The 20,868-nt window shown below is 43.4% G+C and overlaps 1 protein-coding gene, 1 non-coding gene and 1 pseudogene across 2 annotated transcripts; all 3 read left to right on the top strand.

Annotated features, from left to right (window-relative positions):
• The first annotated feature begins 2,535 nt into the window (after positions 1–2,535).
• On the top strand, positions 2,536–19,372 carry LURAP1 (leucine rich adaptor protein 1). The gene is made up of 2 exons (XM_065913862.1): positions 2,536–2,837; positions 12,734–19,372. The coding sequence occupies exons 1-2, from the start codon at positions 2,640–2,642 to the stop codon at positions 13,253–13,255; spliced, it is 720 nt and encodes a 239-aa protein (XP_065769934.1). The 5' UTR covers positions 2,536–2,639; the 3' UTR covers positions 13,256–19,372.
• TRNAG-CCC (transfer RNA glycine (anticodon CCC)) lies at positions 8,792–8,864 on the top strand. The gene has a single exon. It is a non-coding gene; the product is annotated as a tRNA-Gly (tRNA).
• Positions 19,373–19,490: 118 nt separating the features above from the next.
• Positions 19,491–20,451, top strand: LOC136152571 (HIG1 domain family member 1A, mitochondrial pseudogene; annotated as a pseudogene).
• Positions 20,452–20,868: the final 417 nt, after the last annotated feature.

The following is a 20,868-nucleotide window of genomic DNA, read 5'->3' as shown; positions in this document are numbered from 1 at the left end:
AAGCACCGTACTATATTAACTCATCTAATTCCACAACAGCTCCAAGAGGTAGGAACTATTACTATCCCAATGCTAGAGACAAAGAAAATGAAGCTCAGTATCACAAAGTTGGTAGAGCTAGAATTCAAACCCTGGCAGTCTGGTTCCACATTCCTCTTAATCCCGCACTATACTGATAATAATAACACTTAATAAAGTTCAGGAGGTGCGAAGCATTTAGCTTAACACAGTGGTTCTCAAACTTCAGCTTGCATTAGAATCACTTGGAGGGGTTATTAAAACAGATTGCTGTGCCCCATTCTTAGAGTTTTTAATTTAGGAGTCTGGAGGGCAAAGCAGAATACTGCATTTCTAAACAGTTTCCAGGGGATGGTGATGCTTATTTGAAATGAGTGGGTGGCCATGGCACGGTTTTAGGCAGGAAGCAATATAATTCAATTCAGGAGAAAATTTACTGTTCTGTGGACAGTGGATTAAAAGGACACAGAGGAAGCCAGAAGATAGATTAGATTTTTTTTTGAGCTCTCCATATTCCATCTTCTTCTTAAAATGGTGTGATGGTATCCTCAAAATGTTAACAGAGCTTGTCTTAGTCGTTCAGGCAATCAGTGACTTCTAATAAGTATGTGTTAGAACAGAATAAATCCCAACATATTTTAAAAAGGTGTTCCTAGGGGTTCTCCCCGACCCTCTTCTCACCTCAAACTCACTCTTCATAGAAGATCTCATCCATTCTCATGAGCTCTCTGACCATCTAACTTTCTTTTTTTTTTTCTTTTCATCTAGATTTCTAAACTCATTTCTGCAGACTTTCTTCTGAGCTCCAGGCAGACCTGTGTTCCACTACTGTGTGAACATTCTCATAGGCCCCGTCAGTTCAACATGACTCCTGCAAGAACCATCTCTCCTCAATCCCAGTCTTCTTGGGTTCCCTTCCTTGGTGAATAGCATCAGGTCAAACAGCTGGGAGTCACCCTCAATTCCCTGTCTCTCTCCAGCAATCAGGCCAGGTCTGTTTGCTCACTGTTATATTCTTTGTACCACATACCATGGCTAGAACATAGGAGATTCTCCATAATATTTTTTGAAATCATTTGTTTTCTGAACAAACACTTATTGAATGACAGTATAGATAAATGAATGTTACTAGTTATCAAGTCTTGTCCATCATACCTTCTAAAGATTCCTCCTCCATTCAGGTCTAATTCTTTTCCAACTTCACAACCAGCCCCTGTGCAGGACATTTTAGTTTCTTGCCTTCTACCTTGTCTCCTTGACTTCAGCTATTCACCCCTTTAATTCTCCTTGCACAATCCAGAGTATGTTTTCAAAAAGGCAAATCTATTTTGCCTGTCTCTTATTTAAAACCCTTTCATGGATCAAGGCATACTAAAGAAAAGTATGTTACTTAAAATTACAAAGGTAACAACCTAAAAAATAATGATAGAAATGGATAGGGCCAATGGAAGGAGGGAAGTATAGAATGTGCAGTAAATCTTATGTATCATAATAGGAAGTCGGTAGACAATGTTTAAAATCAGGAGATGGTGATAAAAGCCTATTGTGGAGCTATGAGTATAAACACCAGGAAAAAATAGCTAAAAGTGGTTGCCTCTGGGAATTGGGACTAGATGTGGGAAAGGATAGGTCAGGGTAACTATCTTTTAATAATAAACCTTCCTGATGCCATGGACTAGAATTACTTGGATTAAAAAACAAAATCAAGTCAGAGCATAAAAAGTTTTTTTTATGGATCCTCATTGCCCATAGAATAAAATCCAAGCATCTTAGACCCATCTTTTATAACCTTGTTACTCAAAATGTGGTCCCTGGACCAACCACATGGCCACCAGCAGGGAGCTTGTTAGAAATGCAGAATCTCTGGCCCCACCCTAGATTTACAGAATCATAATCTGCATTTTAACAAGATTGGCAGATAATCCATATATGTACAGTCAGGTATGAGAAGCATCAGCTTCAATATTGGTTTCTCCTCACTGGTTAGAAGAACTTGACTTCCTCTCCTTTAGTCTAAATTTAGTGGCTACACTGTGTGTGTGTGTGTGTGTGTGTGTGTGCGTGTGCGTGTGTGTGTGTGTGTGTGTGTGTGTCAGTGGCTAGTTAAATTCCAACCACTGTTTTAGACCCAGCTCCTCTACTCCAGGGGCTTCCCTGGTGGCTCAGACGGTAAAAAATCTACTCCAAGAAGGCTTCCCAAACCCCCTTTAGCTCTGTTAGCACTCTTCCTTAAAATTCCATTTCCCTAACTGAGGGTACTTAACCTTCCTTCAGCAAACATTCATTGGGCGCCTGCTGAGTGCCTGGCTGGACTCAGAGCCACAGTCAGGAGAAGGCGTTGAGTTTCCTTCAGGTGAATACTCAGCATCACCCAGCCTCACCGCTTCTGTAGCCAGAGGTGTATGCGCAGCACCCGAAGATCCACACACTCACACACACATACCGAGCTCTGCGCCGCTTTTCTGAGTGTTACGGCGCCCTCCTCCCTCCGCGACAGAGTGCGGGCGGGGACCCACCGGTTCCGCCCGGCACTAGCAGCCGAAAAAGGAGGACGCCCCCCTCCTCCCCGGGAACGGGATCCCGGCGTCCGGTCGCCCAACCCCGTTCAGGCTTAGGCCCGCATGGAGGGGACTGCAGAGTCCCAGACGCCTGACCTGCGAGACGTGGAGGGCAAGGTGGGCAGGAAGACCCCTGAAGGGCTGCTCCGCGGGCTGCGAGGCGAGTGGGAGCCGGGAACCTCTGGCGCTCTGCTGCTCTCAGGGGCGCCTAGCACGGGCCACAGCCTGGGGGACAAGATCATGGCGCTGAGGATGGAGCTGGTGAGTGTGGGCTGCACGGGCCAGGGGGACGGAGTCTCTAGCGTAGGGCCGGAAGGGATGGACTTGCGTACCCAGAGTTGGGCTGGGGAGGAGAGAGTTAAAACCACCTGCCTAACTCCTCAGGATTCCTACCAGATCAATCTTTAATCCTTGGGGTTCATTAATTGCCTTCCTCACCAAGGGTGAGTGGAGTATTGACTCCAAGTGGGAGGTGCAGGATTTGGTAAGTTTTTTTTTTTTTTTTTTTTTTGGCCAAATAATTGGGAGGGGAGAGGTGAGGGTTGGGAAGCCCTGAGAACCTAGGACAGCACAAATCTAGCTCCTCCTTTCCCCCTAGCCACCATTACAGGGCAACAGTTTTTTCCTCCTCCTCCAAACTGGGCCCAGGGTTTGTTCCTCTGTGGCTCCAGTATCCACCCCAACACTCTGCACAGAAGAGATTTGGGTGAAAACTGTCTGGACTAGGGCCACTAAAAACATCCTCTTTCCCCAGCATCCCCCACACCCACAGGCAATATCTGAAAGTTCCTAGGAGCTTAGCAGACACAGAGGAGCAGCACCAGCGCATTGGTCTCACCTCCTCAGACCCTGTCTCCTTCCTGCCAGCCCCCCAGTACACTGGAGATTTGCATCTCACCTGCACTTCCTTGGGGAGAAGAGGAGGAAACCAGCACCCAGCCCCTTCCCTGTTGCTGCTGCTCTAGATTCAGAGCCAAAAGGGCAGTTGGGGCCTCCCAGGCTCCCTAGGGCCCTGGTTCCGGTGAAGGGGGTGATCTACACCTGCCACCACTTTGCAGCCATTTCTAGGGAACTGAGGAATTGCCAGCTACTTTCTGGCCTAGAACCAGGAGCCCACAGTGTGTCAGCTAATGGGTCTTCCTGGAGCCCCACTGTGCCCAGTTCTGTGCCATGCTGAGGGGGGTGTGTGTGTGTGTGTAGGGAGACGTTGGGAGGGAGGTGTTGGGGCTTCCTGAGAGGATGGAAGGAGAGTTTTGTGGGCAAAGCAGTCAGGGAAGGCTCCCCGGGGGAAGGATTTGAATGCCATGTGTGCATTTGGCCTTGAAGATTGGAAGCTATTGCCAGATTCTCCCCAGTAGGGCTGTAACTGTGCCCACCTAAGGGAAGGGTCTGGCTTTGCCTCACTGTACAAACTTTAGCACAGGGCAGAGAAAGAGCTAACTTAGAATGTCTTGCTTTGGAAACTAACTTTCACCAAGTGCATGTGCCAGGAATCATGCTTAACATTTTACAAGATAGTCTCCTAGTTCTCACGGAAACTTATTAGGTAAGGGATATTTTATAGATGAAGAAACTGAGGCACAGAGAGGCTAAGTAGCTGCCCAAAGTCAGACAAAAAGTAAAAAGTATAACTAAGTTTTGAATTCAGATGATTCGCCTGCACTTTACATTTTCAGTACTGAGACTTGCTTTGTGCCAGATGCATTAAATGTCTTTTACGTCACTGGAGGGAGAAAAGCACTTATCCTTTTCCCATCTCACAGAGGAAACAGGCTTGCAGGTGCTGAGGGGCTTGCCAGAGCTCACACTGGGAGGAGCCAAGGCTGGTCTCTCTGGCTTTAACTCTTTCCTGTCTTTGGTGGAGACTGCGTGTGTGCTAAGTCGATTCAGTCGTGTCCGACTCTTTGCCGACTGTAGACTGCCAGCCTCCTCTGTCCATGGGATTCTTCAGGCAAGAATACTGGAGTGGGTTGCCATGCCCTCCTCCAGGAGATCTTCCTGACCCAGGGATCGAACCGGGGTCTCCTCAGTCTCCTGCATTGCCAGGCGGGTTCTTTATCACTGGCACCACCTGGGAAGCCCTGGTGGAGATTACCTATTGGTAAACTTGAAAGGATACATTTCACTTTTGTTTGGGTCTTTCTGCATTTCTGACCCAGCCTGGCCTGGGGCCCAAGACTACCTGTGAAAGACACAAGGGAGGGAGCCTTCTGGTCCTGCTCAGGGAGAGATTCCCTAAGTGCCCTACTCCAATCCTTTCTCCCTCCTCTGCAAAGGTGCCTTTGGTCTCTTTATGCACTCTGCACTGGGGAGGACAAAGGGTGGGGCATTGGGCGGGTTCCCCTGGAGCCACTTGTGGCAGAATTAGACCAAGCCCTGTAAATAGTGTCCTTCAACTGCCCCTCACCCAGCTTTCCTGCTGGGATCGGGCAGGCCTGCCCTTGAGGCCAAGGTCATCCCTGCCTCTTGGCCACTTCCCTCCCCTACTCAAAAGTTGAGTGAACCAGACAGACTCGGATCTGTGGGAAGGGAAAACAAGGGCAACCTCCCGTACTTAATCCTCCCACCCACAGAACTGTTGCTATGGCAACCCACCCCCACAGAACAGTTTGAGAAAAAGCATTAGGCAGGGAGAGAGAAGGCTTGGGTTCAAGTCCTGGGTCAGCTCCTGAATCGTTTTGTGATTTTGAGCAGAGCCCTGACTCTCTTTGGCCTCAGTTTTTCTACTTCTAGAGTGATGGAAGGGGGATGGGGGGGGGGGGAGGGTAACAATAGTCTGGGAATCTCAGTCTCAAACCAGAGAGCTAAGACTCAGATCTCTGGGTTTTAGATTGAGTCTGTGAGTGAGCTGTACTTGTGACCCTAGGGCTGGTCAGAGCGTCTGATGTGTGCTTGTTAAGGGAGGAATGGGGAACCTGAATTCCCCTGGGAAGAGAATTGGGTTGGAGTGGCCTCTGAGGCTGCATTTCTTCTGCGCTGTTTATCCCCTTTCTGTTTCCAGAGAGATTGGTGTGAAATGAGTGTTTCTTTTTCTGGCAAGAAAGCTTTGCTTTCTTCTATTCTGAGGAGCTGTGCTGTCACAGTCAGGGAATCCCACTGTCACAGGACTATAGGATCTGTTGCTCAGATTCATTTCCCACCAATGTGATAAAACCCAGTCCCCAAACCCTGAGACCAGCAAGGACACCAAAGAAAATGAAGGCCAGAGAATCACAGCACTGAAGCCGACCTACCCAATCCTAGGCTAAGCACCATAAATGAACTGGGTGGGACCTGCTACTCTCAGAGAGTTCATAGTCTAGGTTAGGGGAGAAACAGACTAGCCACTGTGTGGTACAGGTGCTGGAACCCATGGAGTACTTCTTGGAATGTCTTCACTGTAGTGACATGGTCAGATTTGTATTCTGGAAAGGCACAACTGAATTGGAGAAGCAAGCTATTTCCTCTGGCTACAATGACTCTCCATTGCTTTGTCTGGCTAAGACTCACTTGACTTTCAAGTCTCAGTTCCTGTCCTTTATTCTAGGAAGCATTTCCTTACTCCCCTGGTTAGGTTGTAGTCCTCTAGGTACCCACAGATCTCTGTGCAGCATTTATGTTCCCTCGCATTTCTTGCTCTGAATTTTAAGTGCTTGTATCTTTGTCTTATCTTATCCACTCCAAGGGCAAGAAATGGTGTCTTTTCTTGCTTTATCTACAAAATGCTATGCCTATAAAAAACACTCAATAAATACTGTTCCACGACCGAGTGGCTTAATTTTATCTTGAAGAAGTATGGGGAAGACTTTCTAGAGGAGGCAACATTTGAGTTGGGCCTTGAATAGAGTCAATGGGAATTCAGTTCAAGATGGCACATTAAACACATGCATTTACTTCCATTCCCTCTTGAAACTCCACTAAAAGCCAGTAAAGAGCTTATTTTTAAAGCCATGAAGCCATTAGGATAAGAATAGGAGAGAAGGTGATAGGAATAAAATCTGGAAGCTGAAAGCAGAAGGAAGAGTAGCAACTAAGTAGACTTGAAAAAAGCTGAATTCCAAGCCAGCAGTGAAGAAAGCAGAAAAGCAATCCATTTTGCACCTCAAAGGTCTCAGGAGCTGTTCTCAGATATTTCTGGAACTGAGGGTGCAAATGGAACTGAACACAAATGGGTTGATGAATGTCTATCTAAGAATCATACTCTTTAAGATTCCCTTCACAACTGGGCAACTAATTGCCCACTACTCCCTTATCATCGTGGAAGACTGGCAATGTACGTTTTGGAAAGAAGGGAACAGAAGGAAGGGACGAAGGGGAAGGGCAGAAGGCTGGAAGGCAGGAAGAAAGGGAAGGAGGGAGGGATGGAAGAAGAGAGGAAAGAGGAAGGAAGGGAGGAGAAAATAAAGCAGCAGAAGCATTTTTAGTATGAGAAGTTTTGTTTAATGCATTTAGTTTGGTCATGGACTAAATGGTTTCACCTTTAATCTATTTGTCCCCAGCAGGAAATAATTGAATATAATCTCTTTTATCTTGTGTCATTAATAGTCTGTATAGTCTATGGTACTTCAGTTATTTATGTCCAGATCTCCTTATTGAAACTGTAAGCTTCTGTTAAGTAGGGAGAGTTTCTCCATTATTTTTGTGTTCAGTTCAGTTCAGTTCAGTTGCTTAGTCGTGTCCAACTCTTTGTGACCTCATGGACTGAAGCACACCAGGCCTCCCTGTTCATCACCAACTCCCCTCCTGGAATTTACTCAAACTCATGTCCATTGAGTCGGTGATGCCATCCAACTATCTGATCCTTTGTCGTCCCCCTCTCCTCCCGCCTTCAGTCTTTCCCAGCATCAGGGTCTTTTCAAATGAGTCAGTTCTTTGCATCAGGTGGCCAAAGTATTGGAGCTTCAACTTCAGCATCAGTCCTTCCAATGAACACCCAGGACTGATCTCCTTTAGGATGGACTGGTTGGATCTTCTTGCAGTCCAAGGGACTCTCAAGAGTCTTCTCCAACACCACAGTTCAAAAGCATCAATTTTTTGGTGCTCAGCTTTCTTTTATTTATTTATTTATTTTATTTTTTATTATTTTTTTATATTTTTTTATCAGCTTTCTTTATAATCCAAATCTTACATCTATACTGGAAAAACCATAACTTTGACTAGACAGACCTTTGTTGGCAAAGTAATGTCTCTGCTTTTTAATATGCTGTCTAGGTTGTCTTTGTGTAATTACTAGAAGATCCAGGTACCCAATAATCATTTGTTTAATTGAATTCAAGTTGGGATATTCTTCCAAAAACACAAATAATTTCAAGGACAAGATTTTCTGTGCTTATGCCATAGTCGATAAGTTTATAATAATAGGTGTAGCTACTTTTTATTGATTAGTGAATACTTGTCAGACAGTATGCCATGCCTGTGAATGTTCCTTCTACTTCTTAATAAACCTTTAGAGAGTATCCTCTTTTACCATGAAGAAATGATGGCTTAAAGGAAAAAAAATATTCCCATTTCTTATGGCTCATTAGCGGCAAAACCGGAATTTGAATCTAGGACTGTTTCATTCCAGTGGCTATATTTTTCTCAGTGTACAAATACTCAGTCTTATTTTTGGCTTATCATTGTTGGTCTGAGCGAAGCAATTATTTCCTGAATAGTTCAATAAACACTTACCAAGTAATATATATTTAAAAAATAATAAAACCAAAGGTCTCCAAATTAGGAGACACCAAGCGGAGTCTGAGAGCAAGAAGGATTAAATTAAAATATGCCAAATGTTATGTAATACCCCTCCCAGCCTTTCCCTTACTTGGCTCCCAGAATAATGGCAGCTTTGCTTACATTATATTCTCTAAATGGGTATAATATAGTGAATCTTATGAACCCAAGAGAAACACACACACACACAAAAGATGCTACCTACTTTACCCAACTGAACAGCCTCACTGAATGACTCTTAGTGAGGTTCAGGGTTGGCAAGCCTCAGGCACAGAGTTTCCAATCAGCTTTTTTAGAGACCAGTCTGGAGTGTGAACAGCAGCTTAAGATTATAAGACTGATGAAAGCTTTTAACTATACAGACTTAAACAAATAGAAAAAAAAAAAAAAAAAAAACTTGAATAAAGATATTCAGAGAGATAAGAACTTAAACAATTGTTAATTATATCCTTAAAGAGATGAGATAATATTGCAGTCATGAACAAAAAATGGAAAGTTATAAAAGGAAACATGTAAGGACTTCCCTGGTGGTCCAATGGCTAAGATTCTGCACTCCCAATGCAGAAGACCCTGGTTCGATCCCTGGTCAGGGAGCTAGAATCCCACTAAACATTCTGTAAGCCATATCTAAAGATTCTGCATGCTGCAAGTAAAAGATGCTGCATGCCACACCTAAAAAGAAAAAGAAGAAGAAAAAAAATCCAAGATTTAGAAACAACTCTTGAAAATTAAAACATGATAGGAAAAAATTGAAAAACTCAATAGAAGGGTTGATAATGTTGAAATGTTTCACAAACTAGAATACACATAGGAAGAGGAGGAAGAGAGAAAAAATAGAGGATCCATTCAGGGTACCTTCTATCCATAAAAAGATATTTCCAGGAAGAACAAAAAGTGTGTGTGTGTGTGTGTGTGTGTGTGTGTGTACGTGGACAGGTGGCTTAGACAATTAAAAATCTGCCTGCAATGTGGGAGACCAAGGTTTGATCCCTGGGTCGGGAAGATCCCCTGATGAAGGAAATGGCAACCCACTCCAGTACTCTTGCCTGGAGAACTGCATGGACAGAGGAACGTGGCAGGCTACAGTCCATGGGGTTGCAAAGAGTTGGACACGACTGAACGACTAAACACTTTCATTCTTTCATATATATATATGTATTTTCATATATATGTATATGTGTGTGTGTGTGTATATATATATATATATATATATATATATAAAATCATCAATGAAATAATTAAAATCTCCCAGAACTGGAGAACATGAGCCTACAGATTAAAAGTGCCCAACAAATGACCAGTTCAGAGGATGAAAGCAGAATCACATGATGGTAAATCATTGTGATAATTTAAGACACTGAGGATCATGAGAAGATCCTAAAAGCTTCTAGAAAGAGTGGGAAGGTGGTCACATACAATATCAGAATGGCATCAGACTTTTTAAATGTAGCACTGAAAATTAGAAGACGATGGAACAATGCTTTAAATTCTGACAGAAAGTTATTTTCACCCTAGATTTCTGTGCTCAGCTAATCAGTCAATAGTGTGAGGAATGAATAACAATGTTTTAAAACATGTGAAGCTTCAAAAAATATACCTCCTATGTAGGAATAGTCTATGCAGACTTTTCTTGGGAAGCTACTGGAGGAAAAGTGCCACACATACATTAAGGAGTAAGTCAATAAAAAAGATGTGGGATCCAGGAATTGGGCTCCAACTCAAGAGAGGCAAAGGGAGTCCTTGAGGTGATAGTGGAGGGAGATGCTCTCTGGAGGGTAGGTGTGCAGCAGGGACAGACTGGAGCAGGTCAGAAGCTGCCTCGGAGAAGAGGGACTAGATAGAGCATGTGATATGTTTAAAAATCTTGGGGAGGGTGGAATGAATTGGCAGAGTAGTACTGATATATATAAAAGACCCTTACTCCTTGGAAGGAAAGTTATGACCAACCTAGACAGCATATTAAAAAGCAGAGACATTACTTTGCCAACAAAGGTCCATCTAGTCAAGGGTATGGTGTTTCCAGTGGTCATGCATGGATGTGAGAGTTGGACTATTAAAAAAAGCTGAGCACTGAAGAATTCATGCTTTTGAACTGTGGTGTTGCAGAAGACTGTTGAGAGTCCCTTGGACTTCAAAGAGGTCCAACCAGTCCATCCTAAAGGAGATCAGTCCTGGGTGTTCATTGGAAGGACTGATGCTGAAGCAGAAACTTCAATCCTTTGGCCACCTGAACTGACTCGTTTGAAAAGACCCTGATACTGGGAAAGATTGAGGGCAGGAGGAGAAGGGGACGACAGAGGATGAGATGGTTGGATGGCATCACCGACTCAATGGACATGGGTTTGGGTGAACTCTGGGAGTTGGTGAGGGACAGGGAGGCCTGGCATGCTGCAGTTCATGGGGTCACAGAGTTGGACATGACTGAGCAACTGAACTGAACTGAACTGATATATATACACTATAATGTGTCTAATAGACAGTTAGTTGAAAGGTGCTGTATAGCACAGGGAGCTCAACTCAGTGCTCTGTGATGACCTAAAGGGATGGGGTGGGGGGTGGGAGGGGGGCTCAAGAGGAAGGGCATATATGTATACATATAGCTATTTCACTTTATTGTACAGTGGAAGCTTATACAACCTTGTAGAGCAATTATACTTCAATTAAAAAATAAAGCTTTGAGAGGGAAATTCAGACTACTGGGAGAGAGCTTAGGGATGACTTACTGATAACAATATACCAAACTAAGCAAAATAGTTGTGGAAGTAGTAGTAATAATAAGGATAATAATTATTATCTGAAAAGGAAAACTTAAAGTTGTAAAAAAGGAAAAGTAACCACAGTAAACCACATAGCTTAGCTGTGAGTAGCATTTCCAAGTTCTAATAAGGTAAATGCTGAATAATTAATTTTATTTCATATGTTGTAATGAAATGGGGAGAGTATGAGTATGGCAGGGATATAGGGAGTAGGATGAAAGAGTTAAATCCTTAACCTTCTATTATGTACAAAGTCAACAGAAAATACTTAAAAATCAGTAAGCAGTTATTTAGAAATTAGAAGGTAAGTACCAAAATAAATGGGCTTCCTTGATGGCTCAGCAGGAAAGAATTCACCTGTAATGTGGGAGACATAGGAGACATGGGTTTGATCCCTGGGTTGGGAAGATCCCTTGGAGGAGGGCATGGCACCCCACTCTAGTATTCTTGCCTGGAGAATCCCATGGACAGGGGAGCCTGGCTACATTCTGTAGGGTCACACAGAGTTGGACACAACTGAAGTGACTGGGCACGCACACAACAAAATAAACAGCTAAAAAATTAATAGTAGTTGTCTCTGGCAAGTGGAATTTAGAATGGGGAAACTGTTACTTTTCTTAACAAATCTTGCAGAACTATTTGCTTCTTTAATCTATGTAATCTATTACTTTTATTAAAAGTGAAACTAAATGAAATGAAATTTTAAAAGTTATGTGTGGCAGGACCTGGAGTTCCTATGGAGATATGGTAGAGATGAAGTTAGAGGGATGAGCACGAGCCATATTATGACAGGCTTTTGAATATCTGCTGCTAAAATATTCCAAAGATTTTATTTTCTGAGAGCAGTGCAAAGCCCTTAAAGGTTCTTGAGCAAGGGAGGGACAAGTTCAGACTTGTGCTTGGGGAAGATAACTCAGTGCATCTGAGCTGGAAAGGACCCTAGAGATTACCTAGTAAGTCAGACTTGCCCTCAGTGCAAGGGAGACTGGTGTATAGTAGAGGGAAGCCCCAAATCCCTAGCCAGCAGGATGCTGACCCTTTGAAGCTTTAGCCAACCCTTCCCTCCCCACAGCAGCTACTGCCACACCCTAGAGGGACTGGGGGACCAGCTTAGCATCCTCTTTATGCCATGCCCCCAGCTCATGCCTCTGTTTGGCCCAATCTAGTTCCCAATTAACACTTGGCCCCCTCCAAGGCAACTTTTTGGATGACTGCTTTTAAGTCTTACTTGTGAATCTGGACAGGTTCAGTAGTAAATATTCTATCTGTGAAGTTTAAATCTCAGTAGGATTGGATTTTAATATTTAATATTTACTGAGATCTTACTCTATACCAGGTATAGTGGTCCGTACTTAACAGACAACATCTCAAAACTCTCCCAACCACCCTTTGAGGTGAGTCATTTAAACCTATTTCACAAACAAGGAAACCCAGGCCCAACAAAGGCAAGAAAGTTGCCCACAGTCATAAAGCTGATCAGTTGTAGAGCTGAGATTTTAAGCAACAATCTATCTGCTTCTAATGCCTACAGTCCAAACCATTCGCAACAATCTATCTGCTTCTAATGCCTACAGTCCAAACCATTCTATTTACATGATTCTTGAAAGTCAAGCATAGTTGGTTGAATTACTAGGTAGAGGCCTCTAGAAACACTGGGGAAACCCGTGGCCTAGAACCTGGGACTGATTTCTTCTCCCACTCCCCTAGGCTTACCTGAGAGCCATCGATGTGAAGATCCTGCAGCAGCTGGTGACCTTGAACGAGGGCATTGAGGCGGTGCGCTGGCTGTTGGAGGAGAGGGGGACGTTGACCAGCCACTGCAGCAGCCTCACCAGCAGCCAATATAGCCTGACAGGCGGGAGCCCAGGCCGCTCAAGGCGAGGCAGCTGGGACAGCCTGCCAGACACCAGCTCCACTGACCGGCTGGACAGTGTCTCCATCGGCAGCTTCCTAGACACAGTGGCGCCCAGCGAGCTGGATGAACACGGCCCCCCTGGGGCTCCCCGTCCCGAGATGGACTGGGCAAAGGTTATACCTGGTGGGGAGAGGGCCAGAACTGAGGTGGACCTGACAGCTACCAGGCTAGGGAGCTTGAGGGCCGTGTGGAAACCCCCAGGGGAGGGGCTGCAAGGTGCACCTCCTGAGCCGCCAGAGGATGAGAGTGCCAAGTTGGGCTTTGAGACCCACTGGTACTGGGGCCAGTGCCAGGATGATGTGACCTTCTTGTAACAACTTTTCCACCCTTTTGTACTCCTATGGCTCTTTCATCACTAGGCCCTGATCTCCCTTGAATTTGTTCTCCCTCTATCTGAAATTAGGAAGAGGCTGCACTGAAATCAGTTACCATGAAACCTGGCCTTACTATCCCTCTGGTCCCTGGGGAGGCTCTGCCTTTAACCTTCAATTATTGGGTCCCTAGAGCTATTTCCATAGATACATGGACTCTAGAGGCTTGACCTGTGGCTCCAGGTGTGATAGTATCTTCTCCTTTCCCCACAACTAGGTAAAGATTTGAGGGTTTAGCATCCCTATGAAATCACTGATGAAGGGACTGGGATGTGATTACCTCACCCAACTTCTAGGAACCTTAGCCCCACTCTTGGCCAACATGGAGGACTGTGGAGGGACATGGACATTCAGGGCCAACCCTCCATGGATTGGCCCTCCCAGAAGCCTTTGGGGTTGGTAGGGCCACCCCTTCCTGTCTGGTGAGTGATGTCATTTCCTGCCAGGATGGATTAGCCTTTCCTTTGTACCAGTCTTTTAGTGATGATGAATATAGGAGTATTTGAGCCTCTGCTGCTAAATGAGACCATATTATTTATTCTCCCTACCATTCCGTCTTGTGAATGGGAATATACTACCCTCCTGGCAGGAAAGTTTCTCAGTCAGATGTTTGCACTTCTCAGAAAGGTTCTTCCTATTTACACAGGGAGTTCTCATTTTATTCTAGGGATTCTCACTTCCTCTCTGACCACCTGCCTGTCTGGTGCCTGCACTCCTGTTTCTCTGCTTTTAGGGAGGAAACTGGCAGGGGCCTCCACCTACAGATCTCAATGTCTGTTTGGCCTGCCCTGCCATAGGCCCTTGTCTTACTCTGTCCCTGGGTTGCCTCTATTCTTGTATTCTGGCTCCAAATCTGTCTGCCAGAAGGTTCAGCCTTTGTGTCTCCACACCTTCTCAATTTCTACTCTGGGCCTCAGGCCTTTAATATGCAGATGAGTTCCTCAGCCTTGTCTAGTCAACTTCTGATGGGAGCCAGAGGGAGAAACTTGGGGTATACCACAATCTCCAAAAGGGGGAGATATTTTCTCAGATCCTGTGATTCCCCTTCCCCCTTCCTGCCCCAGACCTTCCACCATTTGGACACTAGGATGCCGCCCTGTGGCTGGGACACAAGGAATCCCCTTGTCTGGGTTACAATGGGGGGCGTGGCAGAGAAAGACTGAAGCTCTTTGGTCTTAGGGCCTGCATCCTGGGAGGGGGAGAGTAGGAGGGAAAGACTGCTTTCCTTCCTCTCTTAGAGCAAGCTCTAGACTCTTGGGACTGCAGAGGAAGCAGGGCACTGGCTCTGGTCCTGGGTCCCAGGGCCCTAGTGAGTTACACCAAAGAAGGAACTCAGGGAAGCTGCCAACCTGGGCTCAGCGAGGGGACAGGCCCAGAGACAGGGTGGAGATGAGGGCTATGACTGATGTCAGAGTATGAATTCTTGGAAATTAACTCTTGGAACCCCAGGTACTGCCCTTCTGTTGGTCCCTGTCTTTCCTGGGCCCTGAAACTATTAATAGATTATTGGAAGGCAAAAAGGAGAAAAAAAGGATGTCAGGTGATCCTTCCCTATTTGCTGTGCCCTCCTGAGTTGAGAAGATCCTCTGAAGAAGGAAATGGCAACCCACTCCAGTATTCTTGCCTGGGAAATCCCACGAACAGAGGAGCCAGGCAGACTACATTTCATGGGGTTGCAAAAAGTAGGACATGACTAAGTGACTTCATTTCCTGACTTGAGGAATCTTCCTCAAATCCTAAAATAAGTCCTGCAGTTTCTCTACTTTTCATTCTATGTTGGGGAAGGGACAGAAGCCAAGTTGTTCATCTCTCGTTCCCATAAACTCCTCAAGTCTTGTCCCGAAACCCCCACCCAGATCCTTTTCGGGCAACACATTTGATTTGTGGCTCTCCTCTAAAGACCATGTTTCCTCCTCTCAAAGGGATTGAAATCTCTAAAGAATATAAGTAAGTCTCTTTGCTACCCACCAGCCCTCTCCTTCCGATCCCTCTTGGTCTCGGGGCTCCTGACCTCCCTTTAGGCTGGGAATTCAAGTATCCTTTCCCAGTATCCTGACCCTGTTGCCATTTTGTGGTGACTTTGGGTAACTACCTTTCTGCTTGAAACCCTTGTATTCCTTTATTTATTTATTTATTTTTTATTCCTTTTTTTTTAAAGCTTGCTGGTTCATTTCATCTACAAACTCCTGAGCTGAAGAGGTTGTCCGCCCTCTTGTGGCCATTATGCACCATTGCTGGAGTAGCTGGGTGAAACCTTCAGGCTCAAATAGAGCCTTAATGAAGACCAGCCCTCTTATTGCACAGAGAGGTTAGAGAAACAGGCCTAGAGAAGGCAGAGAGTGCCCCAGACTTGCCCGTGGTAACTCTGTGAGGATCCTCAGGTTAAAGAACCCAGATCACCTGCCTTCCTGCCCGTCCACCAAAGTTCCATCACTTGGCCAGACCTGTCAACATCATCCAAGCCCAAAGGATCTGAAAGCAATTTTCTCCCTCTTTAACACTCAGGTTCTTACCTTGTCCTAGAAAGGCAGCTTGGTATTTACAGAAAGAGCAACAGGCTCTGAGGAAAGAGACCCTTGGACCAGAATTGGGTAAAGGGTACATTAATCTGTACATTAATCTGATACAAGGAAAATCAGTCCTGGACCAAATATTTTTCTGGGAAGGCAGGGTGAGTAGGCCCAACATCATGGGATCAGAACTCAACATTACAGACCTGGACATTAGAAGCAGGGGATAGGGGTGGGAGACGAAAGATCAATTCAGCTGGATCCTGAAGAGTTGGGAGCTTCAAAGTCAAGGGGTTACAGCTCAGTTTGGATAGGCATCTGAGGGTGTTGAGAGGCTAGAGAGGTGGGTGAGTGGGGCTGCCTGGGAACTCCAGGTAACCTGGATATCCCGTCTCAATACCTTAGATTTCATTTCACTCCCAGAGAAGCCGGTAAACACACACCCTTGGTCCCTCCTACCTGCCTCTGTACTGGCTGTTTAAGGCTTAGCTCTCCTGTTAGTTTAGACCTTTCCAGGTTATGAAGAGGACCTGTTTAGGAGCTCAAAGAAGAAGACATGAAAAAGGAGAGAGATGCAGAAAGACAAAAAAGAATGAGGTGAAAATGGAGTCTTGAAAATATAACCAGAGGGAGCATACTATCCTCTAAGTGGGCTGCAGACATTTGTCAGGGTCAGGGTAAAGGCAGAGGCGAGACTGCTCTTGGTAGCTGTGGAAACAGCACCTGAGAGGGTAAGGGGTGATGCTGCTGGGATGAGTCCGTCAAGGAGACGTGAGACCATGTGAATGCTCAGGTATGAGAGCCTGCATTTAGGATAGGGTAGTGAACTTGATCACTGAACTGACCGGGAGCTCAGTGGCAGCTTAGGTGAGAAATGTTTGGAGCTTGCAGTGGACTCAGGCTCGCTCTGTACATGGTGCCAGGCACATCCTGGGTGTTCAGTAACACCCAGAATGGAGGCATAAATATGTGTAAACCCAGGAAGAGACGTGACTTAAATTTAAAAAGTGGTTAATTAGGAATAGGAAATTTAAAGTATTATTCCATTCTCAGTAACACTATAAATAATGCATTATTAACAGATAGATAATAAATGAACTATGGTATGAACCTAGGTCAGTCTGACTGCAGGGGCTTCCAGGAAGTCTTCCCCGATTCCCCATTCCCTTTTCACAGACCTTACTCTCCTAGGAGAATAGGTTATGCTGCCAAGCCGCAGAGCCTATGTACGTGTTTTCTATTGCTGCTATGACAAACTGTCACAAACTTAATGGCTTAAAACAACACAAATGTATTATCTTACAGTTCTGGAGGTCACAGGTCTGAAATCAATTTCATTGGGTTAAGTTAAAGTGTTGGTAACCTCTTCTGGAGACTCTAGGGGGCAGTCCATTTATTTGCCTTTTCTAGCTTCTAGAGGCTGCTTGTGTTCCTTGACTCATGGCCCCTTCCTCCATCTTCAAAGCCAGCAACATAGTATTCTGCCTTTCTGACCTCTACTTCCATTCTTACATCTTTCTCTGATTCTCCTGTCTCCTATTAGGAGGATTACATTGTGATTATATAACCTTGTGCTTACATTGGGCCCACTGTGATAACAGAATCATCTCCCCATCTCAAGATCCCTACCTTAACCATAGCTTCCAAGTCATTTTTGCCATATAAGGTACACTATTCCCAGATTCTGGAGATTAGGACTTGAACATCTTTGGAGGAAGGACCGTTATTCAGCCCTCCTCAAGCAGAGATGGAGGGTGGGCAGGAAAATGCACCCAGGCCCAGAACAAGCCTCTCAGCTGTGTCGAGCCTCCTTCAGGCTGGAGTGAGAGGTGGTGCCAAGGGAAGATAGCCAGGTCCAGGCCCAATGTTTAGAGAATGGCAAATGCCTCCTGCATCACTACCAAAGAGAGCTGAGAGTGAAGGTCATACTTGGGAGAAAGTCTCAGTTAGGGAACTTTTCAGACCTGAGACTTCTCTGGTGAATGTAGTGGAGGGTTCCAACAGGCTCTGTCTTCAACATTGCCTCCTCTCCAGATCATACCTTGTTCCTCCTCAAGGTAGAAGATAATTACCAGCTAACACTAGCCTGAGGTCTCTCTACAAAAAGTAGATTAGTTGTCTCTCTTTTAAATTATAATTTTTTTTATTCCTTGTTAAATCATGCTCGGCGGAGCATGGTGACCTCTTGTTATCAGTTGATACCAGGCCCCTTTTTGCTTGATTTTCTTCTTTTAATCCCTGATTCCTATTCTCATTCCTCTCCCTGACCCAGACACACACTTCAATGTGTTCAGTATGTGTTTGGATATGTATGTATCTTCGAAATATAACTATGTGCTTATGTGTTTTAATATATATAAATGATATACTTCTAAAGTAAGCCAACCTTTATAATGAATTAACCCATATTACAGTGATTTAACACAATAAAGATTTATTTTTCACTGACACAGCAGCACAGGTATTCTTGGTTGGACGGCTCTCCTTCACTGCCCATTTCATATCCTAGGCTCCTTCCATGTTCAGGTGGTGATAGGCTGACCCTGTATCATAAGGTTCTCTATCAATTCTTCACTAAATTGTTTTACCATCCATTTATGACCATTTTATAAATTGGTCATTACACTAGCAATTACAAAATGATTATCTCTAATGCTATTATTTTTTCTTCTATTAGTTCTAATTCTCTACAGAAAAACTTTTTACATCCTTCAGGACCATTTGGTTACCCTGAAATAAAGTTCATACCAGAATAGTAAGATAAGTGCTTAAATCTCTGCCCTTATTTATTCCTTTCAAATAGTAAGTTGATGTCCTAGCAACTTTGTGTTCAATGGTTTTGTTTTGTTTTAATTTCTTTTTAAATTATTGTTGTGAACTTATTGTTTTAATATATTTAATGTCTTTTAATCATTTTGTAGTTATTTTTTGTTTTATATTATGAAAAATCTTGAGTGTAAACAATATTAGAGAAAATAGTATAATGAATTTCCATGCATCCATCACCCAACTGCAATAATTATCAACTCTGGTCAATCTTGGTTTATTTATTGTCTCAACTACTCTTTCCCTAACCAAAATTGTTTTGAAACAAAACTAGATATGATTCTAGTTTATTTATAATGTTTTATTATGTATCTCTAAAATATAAGGACTTTTATTTAGATTATTGCACCTAAAATTAATAATTCCTCAATATAATAAAATATAACTATTTCATTTTCTGATAAACTTTTGTTTAAGTTTTAGTATCAGGATTATGCTGGACTCTTAAAAGAAGTTAGGAAGTATTTCTTTCTCCTTTGTTTTCTGAAAACATTTTTGTAAGTTTGGTAGCATTATTCAGTATTTGATAGACTTCATCAGTGAAATAATCTGGGCTTAGAGTTTTCTTTGTGGGGGAGGGTTTTGATAATTTCAATTTCTGTGATACATATAGAGGTATTCCAACTTTTAATTTCATTTTGAGTTAGTTTTGGTAAGTTGTGTTTTTCAAAGAATTTGTTTCAATTAAGTTGTTGAATTTATTGGCATAAAATTGTTTATAACACTGCCTTGTTATTCTTTTTAAAAAACTGTTTGTTGGAAAATAAAGCACATGTGTAGAAAACACACAAACTAAATATAAAACTTAATGAATTATTAAGATGGGGTCAAAATCTGGTAGGAACCTGAAACGTCTTGAAGTTGTCTGAAGATTCTTCAATCACTATGTCAAGAGACACAGATATTTCTCTTTCTTCATATGATGAAGATCAGGGATCTAAACTTATCTGAAAAGCTAGAGAGGCACCATTTGTCCCCATTGGAATGGCAGGTTTTGCAGCAATTGTTGCATATGGATTATATAGATCGAAGAGCAGGGGAAATACTAAAATGTCTGTTCACCTGATCCACATGCGTGTGGCAGCCCAAGGCTTTGTTGTGGGAGCAATGACTCTTGGTATGGGCTATTCCCTGTATCAAGAATTCTGGGGAAAACCTAAACCTTAGAAGAGGAGATGCTGTCTTGGTCTTGTTGGTGGTGCTTGCTTTAGTTAGACATCTCATATTGAGGTTATATGTTTATGCAGAAAATAAATTGTTTGGGTCAGACAAGAAAAAAAAAACTTAATGAATTATTAAACACTCCTATAACCACTGGCATGTCAAGAACTAGAACCTACCCAGAAGTCCTGTCTATATGCCCCATCCCAATTATAATGCTCTTATGCTGCCAAGCACTGCATAAGAACATTATAAAATTTTTATTTTCTAGTGTTCCCCTTACATATTTGTTGATATGGAGATCTGTAATATATACATAATATTTAAATCATGAATAATGTTGATAATGCTATTTATCATGCTTTAAAAATAGTCCTCAAAAATGTTGTCTCCTTACTTATACCTCTCATACAGAGAGTGACCATATGCAGCTTTTTTTGCTTAGATGCCACATCCAAAGACTCATGGCAGTATGTTACATGACAGGTTAAAGCAAAATCAAACAAACAAACAAAAAACTTGTGAATTTACTTTGAAAGTGTATATGGTATTATTTATTTGCTAAGAATTTGATATTTAGAGAGAAGAAAATACAGTCAGCCCTTCGTATCTACATACCCATGGATTCAATCAAAGGATGGAAAATATTTGAAAAAAAATTTCCATGAAATTCCAAAAATCAAAACTTGAATTTGCTACTCATCTTCAACTATTTACATGGCACTTACATTATATTTGGGCTTCCCTGGTGGCTCAGACAGTAAAGAATCTGCCTGCAATGCAGGAGACACAGGTTTGATCCACGGGTTGGGAAGATTCCCAGGAGAAGGAAATGGCCACCCACTCCAGTATTCTTGCCTGGAGAAGTCCATGAAAAGAGGAGCCTGGTTGGCTACAGTTTAAGGGGTTGCAAAGAGTTGGACACAACTGAGCAACTAACACTACTCTGCTGCCAATAAGCAGCCATTTCCTGATTACAGTATTAACTTCTTTGTATCTTTCTTATAGTTTCATCATCCAAATGTACATCCATAGATACTATAGTCTTGTCCATTTGAA

The sequence above is a fragment of the Muntiacus reevesi genome, chromosome 1 (genome assembly GCF_963930625.1).
Source record: "Muntiacus reevesi chromosome 1, mMunRee1.1, whole genome shotgun sequence".
Taxonomy (NCBI): Eukaryota; Metazoa; Chordata; class Mammalia; order Artiodactyla; family Cervidae; genus Muntiacus; species Muntiacus reevesi.
This window is presented reverse-complemented; position numbering and strand designations above follow the sequence as displayed.

Coding starts and splice junctions, on each gene's coding strand:
- LURAP1 (XM_065913862.1), top strand. CDS start 2,640: ATGGAGGGGACTGCAGAGTCCCAGACGCCTGACCTGCGAGACGTGGAG. Junction 2,838..12,733: donor TGGCGCTGAGGATGGAGCTG/GTGAGTGTGGGC, acceptor CCACTCCCCTAG/GCTTACCTGAGAGCCATCGA.